Source organism: Labeo rohita, chromosome 19, assembly GCF_022985175.1.
Source record: "Labeo rohita strain BAU-BD-2019 chromosome 19, IGBB_LRoh.1.0, whole genome shotgun sequence".
Lineage (NCBI taxonomy): Eukaryota > Metazoa > Chordata > Actinopteri > Cypriniformes > Cyprinidae > Labeo > Labeo rohita.
In genome coordinates, this window is record NC_066887.1 from 3833496 (window position 1) to 3853184 (window position 19689).

At 37.8% G+C, this 19689-nt stretch overlaps 1 protein-coding gene across 3 annotated transcripts in view; it reads right to left on the reverse strand.

Annotated features, from left to right (window-relative positions):
* Positions 1-2834: 2834 nt before the first annotated feature.
* The window catches only part of rims2b (regulating synaptic membrane exocytosis 2b), a 186354-nt gene continuing 169499 nt past the window's right edge, over positions 2835-19689 (reverse strand). For 2 of the 3 annotated variants that reach the window (XM_051137658.1, XM_051137660.1), the window contains 5 exons: positions 7521-7662; positions 7241-7353; positions 5292-5393; positions 5035-5174; positions 2835-4911 (listed from right to left, as the gene is read on the reverse strand). In XM_051137658.1, coding sequence (XP_050993615.1) covers positions 4705-4911; positions 5035-5174; positions 5292-5393; positions 7241-7353; positions 7521-7662 — 704 coding nt within the window. In that variant the 3' untranslated portion in view covers positions 2835-4704. Of the gene's footprint in view, positions 4912-5034; positions 5175-5291; positions 5394-7240; positions 7354-7520; positions 7663-9092; positions 9449-19689 lie in introns of those variants that run through there. The other variant, XM_051137659.1, reaches the window with a different exon arrangement.

Below are 19689 nucleotides of genomic sequence, written 5' to 3' on the forward strand. Positions count from 1 at the left end.
AATAGGTTTTTTTTTTTTGTACAATTTTGCATTCAAAACTACACAAAAACAGAGACTTTAACTGCATGAAAAGTAACAAAACATATTAAAATAATTCATACGTCATCCGCTGCGTACTGCGACATCATTGCGTTTTAAATTAGAAGTTGTGCAGTGCATTACTGAAGCGCGCAGAGACAATGGGCAGAAAAAATGTTATGGATGGTTTTATTCCATCTGCATGCACTGAAACATAAGCAGTTCTGCACGTTCACATTATTCCACCAGCGAACTGTCTGCGTTTTAGTGCAGGTACAAGAATAAAACTAATGTTTGTTATTAGTATAATATTAGTATAATAAGAATGTATGTTCAACACTCTTACAGTGTAATTAAATTGCAATTGTAATGTCACCAAAATACATCTGAAGTTTACGCTGAGTGAATTCTGCATTTCAAAACGTCAATACAAGAGTGGATATTTAAAGTGTACTTACTTAAAATAGCTCCACTTTAGCATAAACAAGTATATTTAATACAACATTTGTTGAACTTCAGCACTGCTTTTGCACAACTAAAAAGCATTTAGTACAAAATTAGTTGTTCCAAATTAATTGTATATTTAGTTATATAAAAGTACATACGAATAAATTGTACTTAAGTATACTGTTTTTTCACTACGGTTTAAAAACATATTTCATATTACTTAAACAGATAAAATTAAGGAAACAGTCAAATAACTTTATTAGCTGTATACAAGCAGTAGGGTAGAGTGGTGACGTACTGGAGAGATTATCTAATTTTCCCCCACTCTACCCTATCTTAAAGGGTTAGTTCACCCAAAAATGAAAATTCTGTCATTAACTGCTTACCCTCATGTTGTACCAAACCCATAAGATTTTCATTTATCATCGGAACACAATTTAAGTTATTTGTAATATGAAATCGGAGCGGCCTACCATGTTCAAAGCTCAGAAAAGTACCGAGATGATCGACAAAGTAATCCACCACGACGCATGCGTGTGACGGCGCCGGCGCTGACCCAGATCTGGCGTTATGACGTTGAACACATGCGCCGTGGCTTGTTTACACGTGGAGAAAGATGCATGCTATATGAAAGCTATTGAAATCTATTGATCATTATATATAGATCAGTGGTTATTATACATTTTTTGTTAAAACAAATTCAGTTCTACAACTATTTCTCACTAGGGGGAGCGCCACTTTTTGAAAAGCTATTGACATTTTCTTTAAAAAATGTCAACAACTTCAATGAAGCATATTGTGGATAGTCTCGTGGCGAAGCATGAACTGGCGTATACAGGTAATGTTTGTTTTTGTGAATTGTGGGGACTTTCCATAGACTTCTCTAGTTTTTATACTTACCAAATGATATTGTCTATCCCCTAACCCAACCCTAACCCTAAACCTACCCCTTACAGAAAACATTTCTGCACTGTTACATTTTCAGATAAACATCATTTACTATTTTTAATATTATTTTTTACATTGTGGGGACTGCGGGCCGGTCCCGCCATGTCAAAAAATGTCAGGTTTTACTATCCTTGTGGGGACATTTGGTCCCCACAATGTAGCAAGAACAAGCACACACACACACACACACACACACACTTCTTACATTATATTATTTTATTGTATATGAATGAAGGAAAGTGTGTTTTAAGTAATGCAGCTGTAACTACTGTAACATTTGTTACAGTTTTCTTATAATTAAAATTTAATTTGAAACAAGACAAATATTAAATATATTTTTCAAATAATGTTTAAATTTAAGTTTTTTTTATTATACAAATATACACCATCCTCCAAAAGTTTGAAAACACCCCTGGCATCACCCCTGTGGTTTTGGACGATATCAGCATAAATCCTTATAATTTTTTGGTGCAATTACATTAAAGTAACTTGACATTATCATTGAAGACCAGCAATAATAATTTTCATTTTGATTACATAATAATGTCAATATATACATGTCAAAGTCAGACATGCCCCTTTGCCAGCTGTGACGGCTGGTTACTGGTTTAAACTTGGCCCAGGTTTTTAAAAGATTTTTGGGTCAGCACACCTTAATAGCTTCAACAACTGATTGCCAATTAAGTTTAGAATACAATGAATTTAGGCCCAGATTATGCAGAGCTGTAATAGCTGCTAATGGTGGATATTTTGATTAATTAAAATTTTAAGTTTTTTCTATGTATAAACTGTTTAAAATATGTAATAAAATATGTTTATATAGTGTATATATAGTTTTTGTTGACCCTTAGCAAAATTCACAAATGAAAAAGGATTCATGCCAATATTGTCCAAAACCCCACTTTTCTAGGGCATTTCCAAACTTTTGGAGGGCAGTATATATATATATATATATAGGCTGGCAGGCCTTGGTTGCTAAAATACTAAAGCTGCTCTGGTCCAAGAGGAATCTGTCACAGCTGCATCAGAGGATCCTGTCATTCCCCCCAGTGTTTTGTCACTGGTGTGATTCTGCCATAATTTTATCACACCTATGTACCACATTAAAAATACTTTGTGATTGTGCATTTAGCACCGAATAAAAATGACCTTTTAAAACACCATATTCTTAATGTTGTTAAACACAAAAAAGGTTATATTTAAGCAAATTTATGTGTTGTTCTTGACATCAGATCTTTTATTCTTAGAAACACTGCATAATGTTTTAAGCACCAATCTGTATTTAAGTTCTGTTTAATATGAATGCAACAACGTTTTAGTTCTATTTTTTAAATTATATTACTTAAAAATATATATTACCTGATATACTCTCACTCTTTTTGCTTGAAGTTTTGGTGAATGATTGCAGACGAACACAAGGATTAGTAAATGAATTTTATTCTCTCAAAACAAGAAACAATTAAAAATTCATATTGTGTGGCAATTTTCCCATCTCCACGAACTGCGACTCACTCCTCATTCGACAACCAGTGTCTTTTGCGTTGAACAACACAACGAGAATGAACATTGTCCGGTCCACTCCCGAGTTCAGAGACTTCGTACAGCACCATCCAATGGGATCCGTTTTTATAACATTTTCTTTATAACAATAATAAAATAAAATATACTTGCAACCTTTTTTTTTCCAAGTCAACCTTGAATAAATATAAATTTTCTTCTTAACGTTTTTTTAGTATTCTTTTGTCTGTTTGATTTTCTTTTCCTTTTTTTCTTTTCAAAATGTCAAGAAAAGATGAGTGCCAAGAGGTGGAATGTTGCGTTGAATGTCTGAACCGTCGGCCACAAAACACCAACCCTGACCTGAATCCGTGGACGACACTAGATCGGGCGGACGGCCGAGCCTCCGGTCCACATGCACTGTACACAAAACTGCGAAAAATTCCCAGATGTCTCTATCAAAACATGCTGTATTACTCAGACGGTGTGCTCAATCCATGTTGCAGACCCTTTTCAACATGCTTGCTTTGAATGAATGAGCCATTCTATTGTAACAGAACAGTGGAGTCAAGACAGACCCATACGATAATCTACAGCTCCGTCTCCACATGAACACAGAATTATGGCTGCATTTGAAGGGAGAAATGTACAATTTTCATGTTCGTTTTTATAGCGAAATCAATATTGTACATTTATTGTTTTCCTCGACTATCCCTTGCTTTTTTTTCCCGTTAATATCATGAGATACAAAGTCTCACCAGGCCACACCTGTAACCGAGATCTGTAAAAATACAGAAGAATATTCTAAAGGATGACAATCACGTCGTTATCATTTTGCATTCAGTCTCTTTGAAAATCATGCACTAGAGAATTTCATATTAAAAATAATACAAATTGTTGAAAATGGCTGAACTGGTCATCCTTAAATAAGTTTCTTCCTCTCTTTTTTTTTTTCTTTTTGCAAGTCTCGAGGAAAATAAACTTACGATTTTTTTTAAACAACTTTGCATTCTTGCAAAAAAAAAAAAAAAAAAAAAAAAAAAAAAACGGAAAAGAAAAAAAAAATCTCAGAAATTTCATACAGTACGTCAACAAAGAGAACATCATACCGGAGCACAAAAATGTCCATTATTTATTTATTTAATTTCTTCTTCTTTTTTTTTTAGAATTCTGTTGTTTCCTGAATCAAACAGGAAGGAACTCTGGCCGTATCCTTTCTCTCGTCACTGAACTTTGAAGAGCGATCCAGTGGAGATCTGGCTTGATGTAGGGTCATTCCCATGAGAACGTCTGATCTCTCGGACCCTTTCCCTTTCCTGTCCCATCTCAGCCAAGTGCTTCTCTCTTTATGGATCTTCTTTTGACAGCTTGGCTTACAGTAATGGCTACAATGCTTCAAGTTCTAGGTAAGAAACACTGACATCTCTTTGAATACAACAGAGAGGAAACAGCCAGAGGAAAACAACGTCTTCCTTTTCCGGTGGAAATCAGCGCTCCTAACGTCCTACGGTTAAGAGTCAGACTCCGCCGAATCCCTGGCTGCATCTCTTCAGCTGAACGGAGAGACCTCCTGTGGCGTTCTTTCCCTGCGTGTGACAGCAGCATACATTTTCTTTTCGTTTATTTTTTTTGGCAGAAGGACGCAGGCCTTTTCTTAGCCTCTTGTCGCACGGGCTCAGAGGACACAACATCAAGCATGCAGTGTAACCATGACGTGACCCGTCGAGACCGTCTCCTCTCTGTCTGTAGCTGGAGCTACTCACGCCGCTCTCTACCGCTCACCTCCTCGTGCCGCTACGACCGAACGTTGGAACTGTCCAGGCCTGAATCTGGAGGTTTACTACTTAATGGTGCCAAAGTTGGGTCCACTAATGAGGTGGGAGGGAAGAGCTTGTACCAGCCAATCACCATGTTGGTCAGCTCCAAATCGTCTAAGAGGATCTGGGTGGCTCCCATGAAGGATTTGTGGTCCATGCGTCCATAGTCCCCCCAAACAATGATCTGTAAAGAAAGACATGATTGGTCGAAGAGTTTCAGGAGATGTGGTGCAGTAATGTTATCTAGAATGCTAAAATAAAAAATTACGTATCAAAGAAAGCAAACAGGATGCAATCCTGATGTTACCTGTAAAACCTTCCCCTCAGGATTCTCCTCAAACTGAAGCTGTTGTTGATAAAGAGGATCCAACGTTTTTCTCGCCGTCCGTGTTTTCTTTTTGTTGATGCACTTCCCGTTGTCCAGCAGGTACACTTTTACATATGGTGCTGCAATTGGAAGGCCGCAAGAATTTACATATAATCCTCACAAAATAGTCCAGAAAAGGACATATTTAAAGAAATTTAAAGAAAAAAAAATGCATATTGTGTCATGATTAGACATACCTGGCGTCTGTTTGTTCCCTGGTTTGCCCACCAGACCTCGAGCCCGAATAACTTCAACATCCAGCCTCTCCTTCCTGTGCACCATACCAATCTGGATGTCACCTGCAGACAAAGACCAAATTCAAACTCTTAGAGCAGACAAAATGTCACCTTATAGAAACCATTTGATTATAGTTACTGCAGTGCTATAGACAAATCATTACTTTTTTTGGTAGAGATACCTTCTATGCTGGTTAGGTATGTTTTGAAGCATGGCTGCTGGTTTAAGCTGGGCATGTGCTGGTCTTAAGCTGGTCCTGAGAAGGAGCTAGTTGGTAGCACATGTCCAGCTAAGGATCAGCTTAAACCAGCAGCCATGCTTCAAAACACACCTAACCAGCATATTCAGTTTTTTTTCAACAGGTTATGTGTTGAGCTCAAAGTATTCTTTGTTTTTTACACTTATACTAGTCTATGCGTACTGTGCAAGTAATGCGAATGCGACTGTTCAAACTACTTGTCTTTTACCCTGCACGTGATTTGTTTTTTTGTTCACTTATTACTCCACTAGGTGGGAACACTGGCTTTGTCTGTTGTTTCAAAGGCCTTGCTTACAGCAACGTTTACAGATGCAAATTCACTGATCTGATCACAAGTAGATGACACTAAATAATGGTGTACATCAAGTCTAAAACATTTTGGGTTTGTCCACTTTCAGAGGTAGCCGCAAACTGACCTAGCATATGAGCGTTACAGGACATGTTTTGAGAAAAAGCACCAAAGCAATCGATTTATAATTAGCTGTGTTGTGCCGAAACACAGGCTGCGAAAAATCAATATTAACATTTGTATTCTTTTTTTATTCGCTTCTTTCCCTGCTTGTTTGTAAGCCGCACGTCTTCATTCATTCATAGTGTTCGTGCACAGCCTTCAGCACTCCCGCAAGTCTTTAAGGGCCACTTTCCTGCAGTTTAGCTCCAACTGTAATTAAACGCACCTGAATCAGGTAATCAGAAAAACTAGAAACTTTGAGGCAAGTGTGTTGTAGCTGGTTGAAGCTCAACTCTGCAGGATGGGGCACTAGACCAGGGGTTCTTAACGCTGGTCGTCGAGATTCACTTTCCTGCAGAGTTTAGCTCCAACCTTGATCAAACTCACCTACATGTAACTTTCTAGCAATCCTGAAGACCTTGATTAGCTTGTTCAGGTGTTTGATTAGGGTTGGAGCTGAACTCTGCAGGAGAGTGGACTTCAAGGGCTAGAGCTGAGGACCCCTGGTCTAGGGTGGACCCCTGGAGGGCCAGAGTCCTGCAGAGTTGCTGGTGTCCTCTAACTCCAATGAGACACACCTGAACTAACTAATCAAACTCTTACTAGGCATACTAGAAACTTCCCAGCAGGTGTGTTGAGGCAAGTTGGAGCTAAACTCTGCAGGACACTGGCCCTCCAGGACCAAGTTTGGGCACCCCTGGTCTAGGCCAGGGGTGTCCAATCCTGCTCCTGGAGGGCCACGTCCTGCAGAGTTTAGCTTCAACCAGCTCTAACACACTTGCATTGAAGTTTCTAGTATAAGGGTGCCCAACTCGGTCCTGGAGGGCCGGTGTCTTGCAGAGTTTAGCTCCAATTTGCCTCAACACACATAGGAGTAAGAGCTTGATTAGCTGGTTCAGGTGTGTCTAATTGGGGTTTGGAGCTAAACTCTACAGGTCACTAGCCCTCTAGAACCAAGTTTGGGCACCCCTGTTCTAGTCTGAAGTCTGAAGACATTGATTAGCTGGTTCAGGTGTGTTTAATTAGAGTTGGAGCTAAACTGCAGGAAGGTGGCCCTTCCAGGAGTTGGTTTGGACACCGCTGCTTTAGATGAAGGTCCAACACAAGTGATAACAGGAGATGCATTTGAAAGGAATGTTAAGACAATTCTCACCAAAGAGAATTGTTAATTTGTTCAACCAGTGAGTGATGATACTAACCCATTGGAGGCGTGGCCAATGTCTGTCTCCCTGCCAGCTGGGCGGGGCCAAGACCATCCAAAAATTCAGTGAACTGGCTGTCTGAAGAGATCTTCACTCCAGGAAAGATAAGACTTTGAACAGATAACAGACAGAACATCTGTAAATCGGGTGCTAATAGTCTGACAAGATATCACCACTGACACAAAACCAGCCAACTAGCAATGGTGGTGATAACATCGTGTGCTTTAGGAATATGTGGATCATCATATTCAGAATAAAGAATTTTTACAGTACTTACTTTCCAGGCTTCGCCTTTTCACCGTCATCTGTGGTCTCTCGGCTGGGCTGCCGTGTCATCCTGCTCTTCATTTCGATGGCTAAACCAGTCTCCACGCTTCGCTGGATGGCCAGACGCACTGGCTTCTTCTTCTTACCCTCCTCTGAAAATTACAACAAGGGAAGGGAAGATAAGTACAGTAAATAAAAAAGACAAATGTGTGACACTTCTAGAAACAGTTCTCAAGTTTCCCATAGTTTCATGGTCTTGTCATGGACTCAGGAGCATTTGGACTTGACCTTGACTCAGACTGAGATGAGTCTTGAGTACTATACTTCTGCAGACATGTTTTATGGTCTGTGCCAATTCATGCATAAGTTCTCTCAGTGCTACTGTGTATCTCTGGACCAGAGCACACTGTGCTGCGGAGGGTCACGTGACACTGACTTGAAACCAGGCTTCATTCATACCATAGGTATCATTCAGAGCCTCTTCCAGTCTCTGTCTTGACTCAGACTCAGCCTACTCAGGTCTCAGCCTGGACTCAGACTATAACACTGCCACTCCACATCCACATCTATCTATCTATCTATCTATCTATCTAGCTATCATCTTTCTATCTATCTCTGCATGCATTATCGATCTATCTATCTATCTATCTATCTATCTATCTATCTATCTATCTATCTATCTATCTATCTATCATCTATCTCTCCATGCATTATCTATCTATCTATCATCGATCATCTGCATACATACAAATGTATCTATCTATCTATCTATCTCTTCATACATTATCTATCATCGATCATCTACATACATACAAATCTATCTATCTATCTATCTTTCTATCTATCTGGCATCAATCGTCTGCATACATACAAATCTATCTTTCTATCTATCATCTGCATACATACAAATCTATCTATCTATCTATCTATCTATCTATCTATCATCTATCTATCTATCTATCTATCTATCTACCTATCTCTGCATATATTATCTATCTATCTATCTATCTATCATCAATCGTCTGCATACATACAAATCTATCTATCTCTGCATACATTATCTATCTATCTATCTATCTATCTATCTATCTGTCTGTCTGTCTATCTGTCTATATCTATCTATCTATCGATCATCTGCATACATACAAATCTATCTCTGCATACATTATCTATATCGATCTATCTATCTATCGATCATCTGCATACATACAAATCTATCTATCTATCTATCTTTATCTATATATCATCTGCATACATACAAATCTATCTATCTGTCTATCTCTGCATGCATTATCTATCTATCTAATCTGCATACATACAAATATATCTATCATCTGCATATCTATCTATCTATCTATCTATCTATCTATCTATCTATCTATCTATCTATCTATCATGCTTGTACATTACTGCATCTTCCTCATCCAATCAAAGCAGAAAAACCAACATAAATCACATATCATATACAGATATTTGGCTTTTAGGTGGTCACAAAATCCATTCACGACCAAATTCAGTGCTAACAAGAAGCTTGCAAAACATAGCAGAACCTGTCACACTTGGCATGTGCCTTCATTCTTACCTCCATCTGCCTCATCAAAGGAGTTCATGCAGGGGAAGTAGACGGCCAGCGCCTCGAAAGAGGCAGACAGGCTAAGCCGGCTCTGTGAACGCTGCATTCGCATGCCGGGGAGAGCGGCGCTGCCATCCTGCCCTTGTCTGCCCATTTTACCACCTCAAATACTTCTAAAAACACCAAACGAGGATGGTAGACGAGTAGAGCTGATGCTACAAAACGGTTTTGGAGAAACGGATTTGGTTGGATTGTGTTCAAATCCTCTCATCAGTAGCAGCTGCGAGTCTTATTAGTTCTCAGGTTGATATGCAGTGAGGAGGACTGTCTGACTGTCTCCTCTGCAGCGCGCTACTTCATCTGAGGGGTGGGAGGGGGAGACGGCGGCATGTGCACGTGGCTCACAGATGATGTGGCCAATCAGAGGCACAGAAACTAAGAGACCCCTCAAACGCTTCTCCAGGAGACAGAGCTCTGCCTAGAGATATGACTGCACACAAACACATGCACATGACTTGCCTTCTGACTGCAGCTTCATCAGTCACTACACACACACTTATCCTCACTGACAATTATATGCACGCAACAGTGGTTAAAAGTGGTATAAACCTGATTGCATTTTTAGTAGCAGACTGAACAATTCATGTACCAGTCAAACTAGTCTTCCTGTATAAATGGGTGGTTCTTGACCAGGTTAGGCTGCCAAAATGCCCTACTGCCCTACCACTGCCCTACTTTCTAAGACTGTTGTTTGAAACATTACAAAGTTCTACTCCGTAATCAATAATGGTTCTGTACAGGCGTCAGAAGACAATCTGACATTTTGATTCAAGATGACAAACAGACACTGGATGTCCCCTAGAGAAGACAACCACTTCATCTTAAATATGAGACAAAATGTGCACTCCAGTAAGCTATAAATATAGTATTGTAAGTTGAAATCATCACCCCCCCGCTGAATACCGGCTCAAAATAGAAACGTCTCAAACCTTCCTATTAAAGTCTGAAGAATACAGTCGTGATTCATATCACCGCTCGAACCTCAACATGTCAGACAGTAACACAAATAATCCAGCACACATAAATCCAACAGGGTGCAACACTTCCCAGCACGTTTCTTGTATCATTTCTTTTAAGTACACAATCCAACAAACTTAAAATACCATCTACGTACTAAAAATAACTGGATGGTTGAAATCTGTAATGTAAACCACAGCCTAGTAAATGTGACATTTATATTAAACATTAAAGTTGAAATAGTGCAGACACAGAAGAATACTATTTGACATTAGACTCACTGTGTGGTCTCGGCATGACGGAACAAACAAAAGGGATGCTGGTTTAAGTCACAGACACAGACAATGTGAATGTATAGAAGGGCTTTAGATGTTAGGTGCAACAAGTACATGCGCATGAATTATAATGTGTAAAGTATGGTTTGCTCCAAATCTGCGCTTACTTTAAATTTATTTTTAATTCCATTTTCAGCATCATTACTCAGTCTTCAGTGTCACATGATCCTTCAGAAATCATTCTAATGTGCTAATCTGATGCTCAAGAACCATTTCAACATTTTTGATTAATTTATTACATCACATGATTAATTTAATAGGAAACCACAAACATTCTGTTGTGTATTACAGTTTTTCTCAGTCGCTTTGGTGCATTTCTCAAATCTGAAGTGAAATTCTCAAAACTACTTTTTCAACCTCCACATCATCTAGTCACTTGTGCACATCATAATAGCAGTTTTTTCATTCTTTTGAACAAGTTGCGATTGCTTTGGTAACATTCATGCAATTGATTATGTACATTTGTCTGCGTTTTCCTACATTATCAGTTGCTAGTGTCATGTTGCTCAAAATGTATTATGTAGTTCTCTGTGCAATAGTCTTACCCCTCAAAACATCTAGTCATTAGTTCATCGTATAAGTCATTAAATGCAAAATGGTTGATATAGTTGTCATATACTGTCAAGTATTTTTTTTTTTACATATTCCTGTAAAAAAAACCTATTAGTCTATTTGTAAATTAGCCATACATCTTGACTTTCACTAATAAGGGAATGCAGATTAACCAATAACAAACCAGTTCTCTGAAATTCCTCATACAGTGCTGTATGCAAAAGCAAAGTTCTGCCTAAGGAGTGATTCCTGTGTTTGCCTTTCTAATTTTGTATTTTCGCTTTTGTGCATCTGCCATGTACAAACATCTGACAGACATCTGTAAGATGTCAGTTTTACATACACTCTAAATCATAAACATCTTACAGTAAAGACATCTAATAAAAGTCTATTTGACACCTGGTAGGAAACGTGCAGGTGAGCAAACACTCTAAAAAATAAATCTTGCAGATGTCAATGCAGACATAAAAGAAATGTCTTAGTGATGTACGTGTACTATCAGGGATATTTATTTTTCTTGTCTATCACAGTGACTCTGTAATGTGTTTTTTTCTTTTCTTTTTTCTTTTTCTTTTGCCCTATCCAGTCTCTTAATCAACATCTTACATACAGTAATGTGGACATTTGTACTTTTGAAATGGATATATGGCAGCCTTCTGCATTTCAATACAGTGACTGTCATACAAACTATTGCTATAGTTTACATCAGGTAATGCTAACAGAATACACTGTTTGACTGACAACATGACTAAGCATTTTCACCATCTTGTTTGTGAACAATGAAACAAAGACTTTTCATTCTGATGGCACTGATATGTTCATTGACATGCATACTTACTTTTGATAGATGAACTAAAGATTTTGAGTAAGTTACAGGCTTTTGCAGGTAACCCATTGTGTTGTGCTGTTTGTACGAATTGTTTTAAGAAATGCACATACTACTTTGCAAATGTTAAGGATGATTTGAGAAATGCACCAAAGCGACTGAGAAAAACTGTAAATGCAGTATATCTATAAATGGAAAACAGACCGAAATAAACCTGAAAGAATCTTTGTAACAAAGGAATGGCATTCATTGAGAATGCATAATGCAAACTAACCAGCACTCATGAGAGCTTTAAAGCCTCAATCAGTATAGTCAACCAGGTGTAGAAATGGCTATTTACCATTGTCTCATGTGCTGAGATATTGACCTGTGTTGACCTATGACCCACAGGAACAGATGGACGTAGTGAGCGGTCAGGGTTTTATTAACAGCCGGACCCCACACGGGCTGTAAAATTGAATCCATTATTCCACAACAAGTGGTTTACATAATCCTGTAAAACAGCCCATGACAGGGTGTTTAGAAAAGTTTGGCGAGTGAGCAGAAAGCTTTGGGAACATTTTCATGATCCCATTTTTCATTTATCAGTTACAAACCCTAGTGAGCTGCCTACCTAGATGACATTTTATGTTATAGGCCCCATTATACAGTAGGTGCACTCAACACTACAGGCTGTTATAAAATAGGTAGGTAGTCAAAATTGTACTTCATTCAATACCACAATATTGGATAAAGATGCACAACTTTACCAGAATTTTAATTCTGACATTAATTGCCCTCACGTCGTTCCAAACCCGTAAGACCTTTGTTCGTCTTCAGAACACAGATATATATATATATATATATATATAATATATTTTTGATGAAATTCGAGAGCTTTCTGATCCTGCATAGACAGCAAGGGTCCTACTATGTTTAAGGTCCAGAAAGGTGCCAAGACCATCGATAAAATAGTCCATGTGACATCAGAGGTTCAACTGTAATTTTATAAAGCTATGAAAATACATTTTGTTGTGCAAAAAACTAAAATAACTTTATTTCACCAATTCACCACCGCGTCACCCTACTGCTATTTTGGAGAGTACCACATGTTCTACATCAGCAGCATCACACAGATGCGTTGTTTATGTGCAGATCAAAACAAGTGTATGTGTCGTGGTACTCTCCAAAATAGCACCAAGGTGACGCATGCTACAAAGATCATAGCACTGTTTTGTGTCTCTGAGCAACACAAAGGAGTTTTTCCTTATTGAATAAACTGGCTTTTTGAACGAATCTGTTGAATGAATGATTCAGTGACTCATTAGTGGAGATTCACATATAATGTATGCACCCCCTTGTCATCCGAGATTTTCATTTATTATTATATTAGATTATATTAATTTAAAACTTATATATATCACTGCCTTAATTGTTTAGATTTTTAGAAGGCACATTAACTTCTTTCACATTTACAGCTCTATGTGTTTGCTGCGTAAAAACATGGGTTGATATTTGCATTGATCTGACCATAAACAGCAAGAAAGGCTTTTTGGAAACGCAAATTCATTCCCTTTAGGAGACTTTAGGAGTGGCATAATATAACAGTTTCCCTGATAACAGCTGTACACTAAGCAGCACCACGCTCATAAACGCTGCTTTATCAGGCATTATAGGTAAGATGAAACAAAAATGTCAACTAGACAAAAAAAGTTTGTCAAGACAAACTTTAGGTTGGCTTGAGAAAGCCGGAACAGAAAGTTTTAAAAAGTTTGAAACGTTTAAAAAGTTTGAAAAGTTAAGAAGTTTTAAGAAGTTTTAAGTTTGATGGTTTTCAGTCTGAAATACTTTGAAGTCTAAAGTAGGTTTAAAAGGTTAAAGTTTGAATGTTTTGAAGGCGATACAGTTTGTCAGAGATAGATGATAGATAGCTAACATTTTATTAACATGATTTGCAAATTACTAACATGTTGCTAGCATGATTAGCAAGTTACTAGTATGTTGCTAGCATGTTTCTAGCATGATTAGCAAGTTGCTAACATGTTTCTAACATGATTAACAAGTTGTGAGCATGTTGCTAGCATGTTTCTAACATGATTAGCAAGTTGTTAGCATGTTGCTAGCATGATTAGCAAGTTACTAGTATGTTGCTAACATGTTTCTAGCATGATTAGCAAGTTGCTAGCATGTTTCTAACATAATTAGCAAGTTGCTAGCATGTTGCTAGCATGATTAGCAAGTTGTTAGCATGTTGCAAGCATTTTTCTAGCATGATTAACAAGTTGCTAGCATGTTTCTAGCATGATTAGCAAGTTACTAGCATGATTCCAATTGCTAGCCATAGATAGATAGATAGATAGTAATGGTTAGATAGTGTTGGCTCATTTGAACATTCCGTCAATGCAAGTCTATGGGATTTTTCCCAAATTTAATCGTAATTTTTAGGAAAATCGTAAGTCTGCTCAGTTAGAAAAGATATAGCAACTAACTTCAGATCAGTTTGAAGATCTGGGCTGAGTTTGGAGTTTGTAGAGTTAAAGCTCTAGGAGGAGATAGAGTTGATAATTTTAGTCTCAGAAGAATAATAATAACTGGAAGTTTAAATAGCATTTCAGTAAGTTGGCTTTCTCAAGCCAACTTAATGACACATTTCTGAGGACAGTCGGTTCCCTTCAGAAACATTCACATAAAGACATCCGCGCCGTGTTTTGACTTTGAAACGTGCAACGCTCATACTTATTCAATTACATCATTGCCTTTTGAGGTTGAATCCAGCTCTGTCGCGATTCTTGTCTTTTCGTCCCCAACTGTAAGACATCTTGAAATTATAATCAAGACATTTCTTATACCATTTAATGCATTGAAACTTTTTATGGCCTTAAGTTTTACAACTAAATTAAAGAGTTTTTAAGGACCCGAGGGAAATCTGTATTTAAGATAGCCTGTCAGGCAAGCCGGTGATACATTTTGGTAGCCCGACTGGAAAACACAATAGCCCCGGGACGTTGGGCTAGCGATTTTGCGAGCCCTGCATTCCTCATAGATGGACGCCAGTGTGATTTAGGTTTAAAACACATAAATAACTTAATACTTTTGGTTCCCTCATCATTGTCGGATCCAATATAGTCAGCACAGCATTGTCTTTCAATCTTTTTGAAATTCCCGCATCGAATTGTGTTGCTCAGGTTACTAACGTAACCTCAGTTCCCTGAGATAAGGGAACGAGCATTGCGTCGCTGACGCTATGGGTAATTGTAAACACACCTGCGGTAAAATTAAGTAAACAAAGGACCCGGTCTAGAACGTCATTAAAAATAAAGTTCATCCACTCTTTCCTAATGTTGGGATCAGAAGGAAGGCAATGCAAAGAATTTTTTTTTTTCCACTAACTGGCAGCGCAGAGTGTCCTGTCGTTTTCATAGCCATCGTTAACATTTGGTTTCTGCGTAGACCTGCACGTTTGCCTCTCTGGTAAACATTATGTGTGAATCGGTGGGTGGGGCTAAACAGGCAGCGATGTCGATCTTCTTCTGCGGAGGCGGTGCTTAATCTACCTATGACATCACAGAACATTTCAAAAGCTGTCGTTTTGGCAGACTGCCTTCTGTTTTTAGACTAACGACAAAGTTTTGAGTTCTGAAACTTACAGAATGTTCTTATAGTGAAATTACCTCTTATGTGTCAAAAGATCAAGGGAATTTTGGTTTCTCAGTTCATGACCCCTTTAAATCGTTTCACATATCCATATTCAACATTAATAACAAAGCATTATTTATGCATTTGTAACTGCAGGTTAAATGCATCCATGCATTTAAACTCTATAAATACATTTAAATGCCACTTCAGATGCAGATTCCAGAAATGATTTCTTATGTTGGAATGAAATAGACTAAGCACCAGATGAAGTGCCTCTGATGCTTACCCAAAGATAACAGATAACCTTTTCCATTTTGCATTTACTTTTATTTTTACTTTACATTTAATATTTAAAAAACTAAGTTTCATACTTAAGTACAATAAATATCACATAATTTAAAACTTTTACTCAAGTAATATTCTTAAAACTGTGACTTCAACGTCTACCAAAGTCATTTTCTGATAAGATATCTGTACTTTGACTTGTGTGGCTTTCAGGTACTTCAACCACCACTGGCAGAATCTGCAGAAACTGTAGCACACGCAGTATTTATAGAATTATAGAAACAGCCATCGCAACTATGGATGCATTTACAGGCATGACATAAAAACACACTGTACCTTTTCTTTTTTTAAATGAAAAACACACTTAACAAACCATATACACACCAGATATGATTGTTTTGCAGTTCTGCTTTATTTCCAGTCCATTTGCTGGTATTAGTATATGTAATGTAGCTGTAAAAGTAAATAGCTCCTAGGAACAGCATGTTATCTCTCTGAAGAAAAACAGTGTGAACTGTGACCCATTATCACCAGGTACCTATTACCCGACTGAACTAATGACCTTCAAAGCCCTGATACAAACACACTCTAAGATCACAGACAGTGATACACTGACAAAAGCCACTGAACTGGTCAGAAAAATATTACTAGTGCTGTTTGCTAAAACAGGGATTTTTTATCCCATACATTTGTCAATTCATTCTGCTTCAAATCATATGGTTTGAATAGATTAGATACTTTACCTGCATATGATAAAATAGGTGGGGGAAAAGCTTTTATTGTAGCAGAACATCACATAGACCTCAAGGTGGGCTCCTTTGAGTTGGACTGGTAAACAACCACCTATTAACCACTCAGAACACACTACCAAAACACTTAGCAACCACAAAATAATACACACAACATCCTAGAATCATGTTTTTTTGCATGGGCAACCACTGATCTCAGTTTCTTTGTAAAGATGGTAAAAATCCATTTTCAATCTAAAAGCCCAAACTGGAAAGGTCTGTATCTAATATTAAGCACTTTAAATAAAATCCAGAATGTAAGACAGAGCATTCAGTATTTTATTCTTTGTGGTTGTATGTTAATATATCATTATGTGCCACTCCAGAGGCATAAGCTCACGAAGAGCAGGATCTTGCATCATGCCATACTGACGTACACAGCCAGTGTATCTGTCCTCCTCCAGACGATGTGTGTCTGTGTGTGAAATCAGAGGAATGAGGAGATGTATTTTTAGCTCTATATGACTGATCCGGCAGGAAACAGAAAGGAGACGATCTCTAAATACGTGAGGAGCGAGCACTGGGAGTGAGAACGAGCCTGTTAAGTATGGAAACATGTTGATCTGAACAGCGGGAGAGTGAATCATTATTGCATCTACTGCAGCAGCTCTGATGCCACAAAAATATTCTCTGACCTATTTTAAGAGATTCTGGTGGAGGTACAAGAATCATACAGCCATGCGTAACTACTTTTCCTCAACACAAATAGAAGATATTTTGAAGAATGTTGGTATGGACAATAAACACTTCTCATAATATCTATTACATTCCATGGAAGAAACTCATACAGGAACAGCATGAGGTAGCTGATGATGGAAATTACATTTTAGGGCAATCTATCCCTTTAAAGGAGAAGTCCACTTCCAAAACAAAGATTCACATATAATGTACTCACCCCCTTGTCATCCAAGATGTTCATGTCTGTCTTTCTTCGGTCGATCCCAAATGCGGTTATAAACAATCCCAGCTGAGAAAGAAGGGTCTTATCTAGCGAAATGATCGGTTATTTTCATCAAAATAATACAATTTATATACTTTTTAATGTCAAATGCTCGTCTTGTCTTACTCTGCCTGGACTGTTTTTGTTCCTGTTCATGACAGTTAGGGTATGTGTAAAAACTCCCATCTCATGTTCTCCCTCAACTTCAAAATCGTCCTATATCGTTTTTTTACCTTTTTTGTTAAGTGTGTTTGATCTTCTTTGCATGTTCACTTTGCAAAGACTGGGTCAGTACGTCTGCAGTGACATAGGATGATTTTGAAATGATTTTTGAAGGTGAGGGAGAAAATACGATCAGTTTTTTGACATACCCTAACTGTCTTGAGTCAGAATACACAGAGTTCAGGGAGAGCAAGGCAAGACGAGCGTTTGAGATTTAAAAGTATTTAAATTGTATTTTTTAAAATGAAAACAACCGATCGTTTCGCTAGATAAGACCCTTCTTCCTTGGCTGAGATTGTTTACAACCGCATTTTGGATCGCTTGAAGCTGCATTTAAACTGCATTTTGGAAGTTCAAAATCGGGGCACCATATCAGTCCATTATATGGAGAAAAATGCTGAAATGTTTTCCTTAAAAAATATAACTTCTTTACGACTGAAGAAAGAAAGACATGAACATCTTGGATGACAAGGGGGTGAGTACATTATATGTGAATCTTTATATTAGAAGTGGACTTCTTCTTTAAAAGTGCAGAATGTAATATTGACAGCTAATAGCTGAAATGGGCATTAGAGTCCAAATTTAAATATCAGAGATTGTTGTTTCTCCAGCTCCCTCCTTAGACTCAACAGATTGAGGACATGTTAAAGGAACGAGCACTGACTGACAATGGAAGGCAACTAACATTACTCTGTAAACTTTGTTTCATTTATTTGTGTTTTAATATGCCTCTTGTTAAAAAGCTGTTTAGATGGATGTCAAGGCTTTTTAAGTCAAGTAGAATTTCAACCAACTGGCAACCTGAGGGGTTGAATTTCTATTGGGTGAATTGGCAGTGGGCGGAGTCACACAGACCAAAACAAGAACAGATATTCCAACATGGAACACACATTTCAAATTTTTCTAAATATCTGCAAACATATTATGGTTTTTGTATGCCTTGGCACAGTCAAAACATTACATACAACTCCTTTAAGAAAGTGAACGCACTGCAAGCGTGCTGTCCGATTGTAGACGCTTTACATAAAGCCACTGAAATGTTGTGTTCTTTCCGGCACAGATGAGATCACTCAAGCTATTAGCTTATATGAAGTGAAATAGCGCTCATTTGCATCTATTATGTCAGCTCACCAGTCAAATCAAAGCCTGCGCTGCAGGAAGTTCCTCCAGCAGCAAAGCTCTATTAAACCCAACAGTCTTCCCTCAACAGACAGTAACAGGGCATCTGTGAGAGCAATTTACCCCCTCGCATGGTGTAAACGCTGTAAATCTACTTTATCTAAAGGGAAGCTTTGACCAGTGCGTCTGATCATAGATTTCACCGCACGACCACGCAGAGCATCCGATTCAATCCATCCCATCCCAGCAGGTCTTTATGAGGCAGAGCCGGGCGCGAGGCATGATTACACCAGTGGGACCCCTGAATCCTGCCGGCGGGCTGTAGAGAGGGACATGCGCTTCTTCAAAGCTAGCTCATATCACTGTGTGTGTTTGTGTGTGTGGGCCACTCACTGGGTCACGACTTCCACTTTTTCTCAGAAAGAGAGAGAATAGGAGGTCAATTTGGGACGTTAAAGGAATATTTTTTTTCCAAGATTTTATGCATTTTTTTTAAGGTAAAGTATCTTTTTTTTCATAAAACTTTATTAGTGTTTAGGAGTTCTTTAATTTGCAGTTATTCATATTAGCAGCGTCAATAACAAATAAAAATGTTAAAGACATGATAAAGAAAATGCTTAAAAAATCTAGTTTAAAACAAAAACTGCACTTTTCATATTCATATTGGTTTCATATGGTTTTGAAAACCTTTTATGCTATATATTAAAGAGATAATTTATCCAAAATATTTAAAAATAAATGAAAAATAATGAACATTCTCTCATTATTTTCTCACAATTATGTGGTTCCAAACCTGTATGACTATTTTGAAAAAGGGATTTTCAAATCATTCTCTGTTATTATTTTTGGGTGACTTATTGCTTTAAATGCCATATGTCATGTGGTGCAAGTAAAAAATATGAAAATA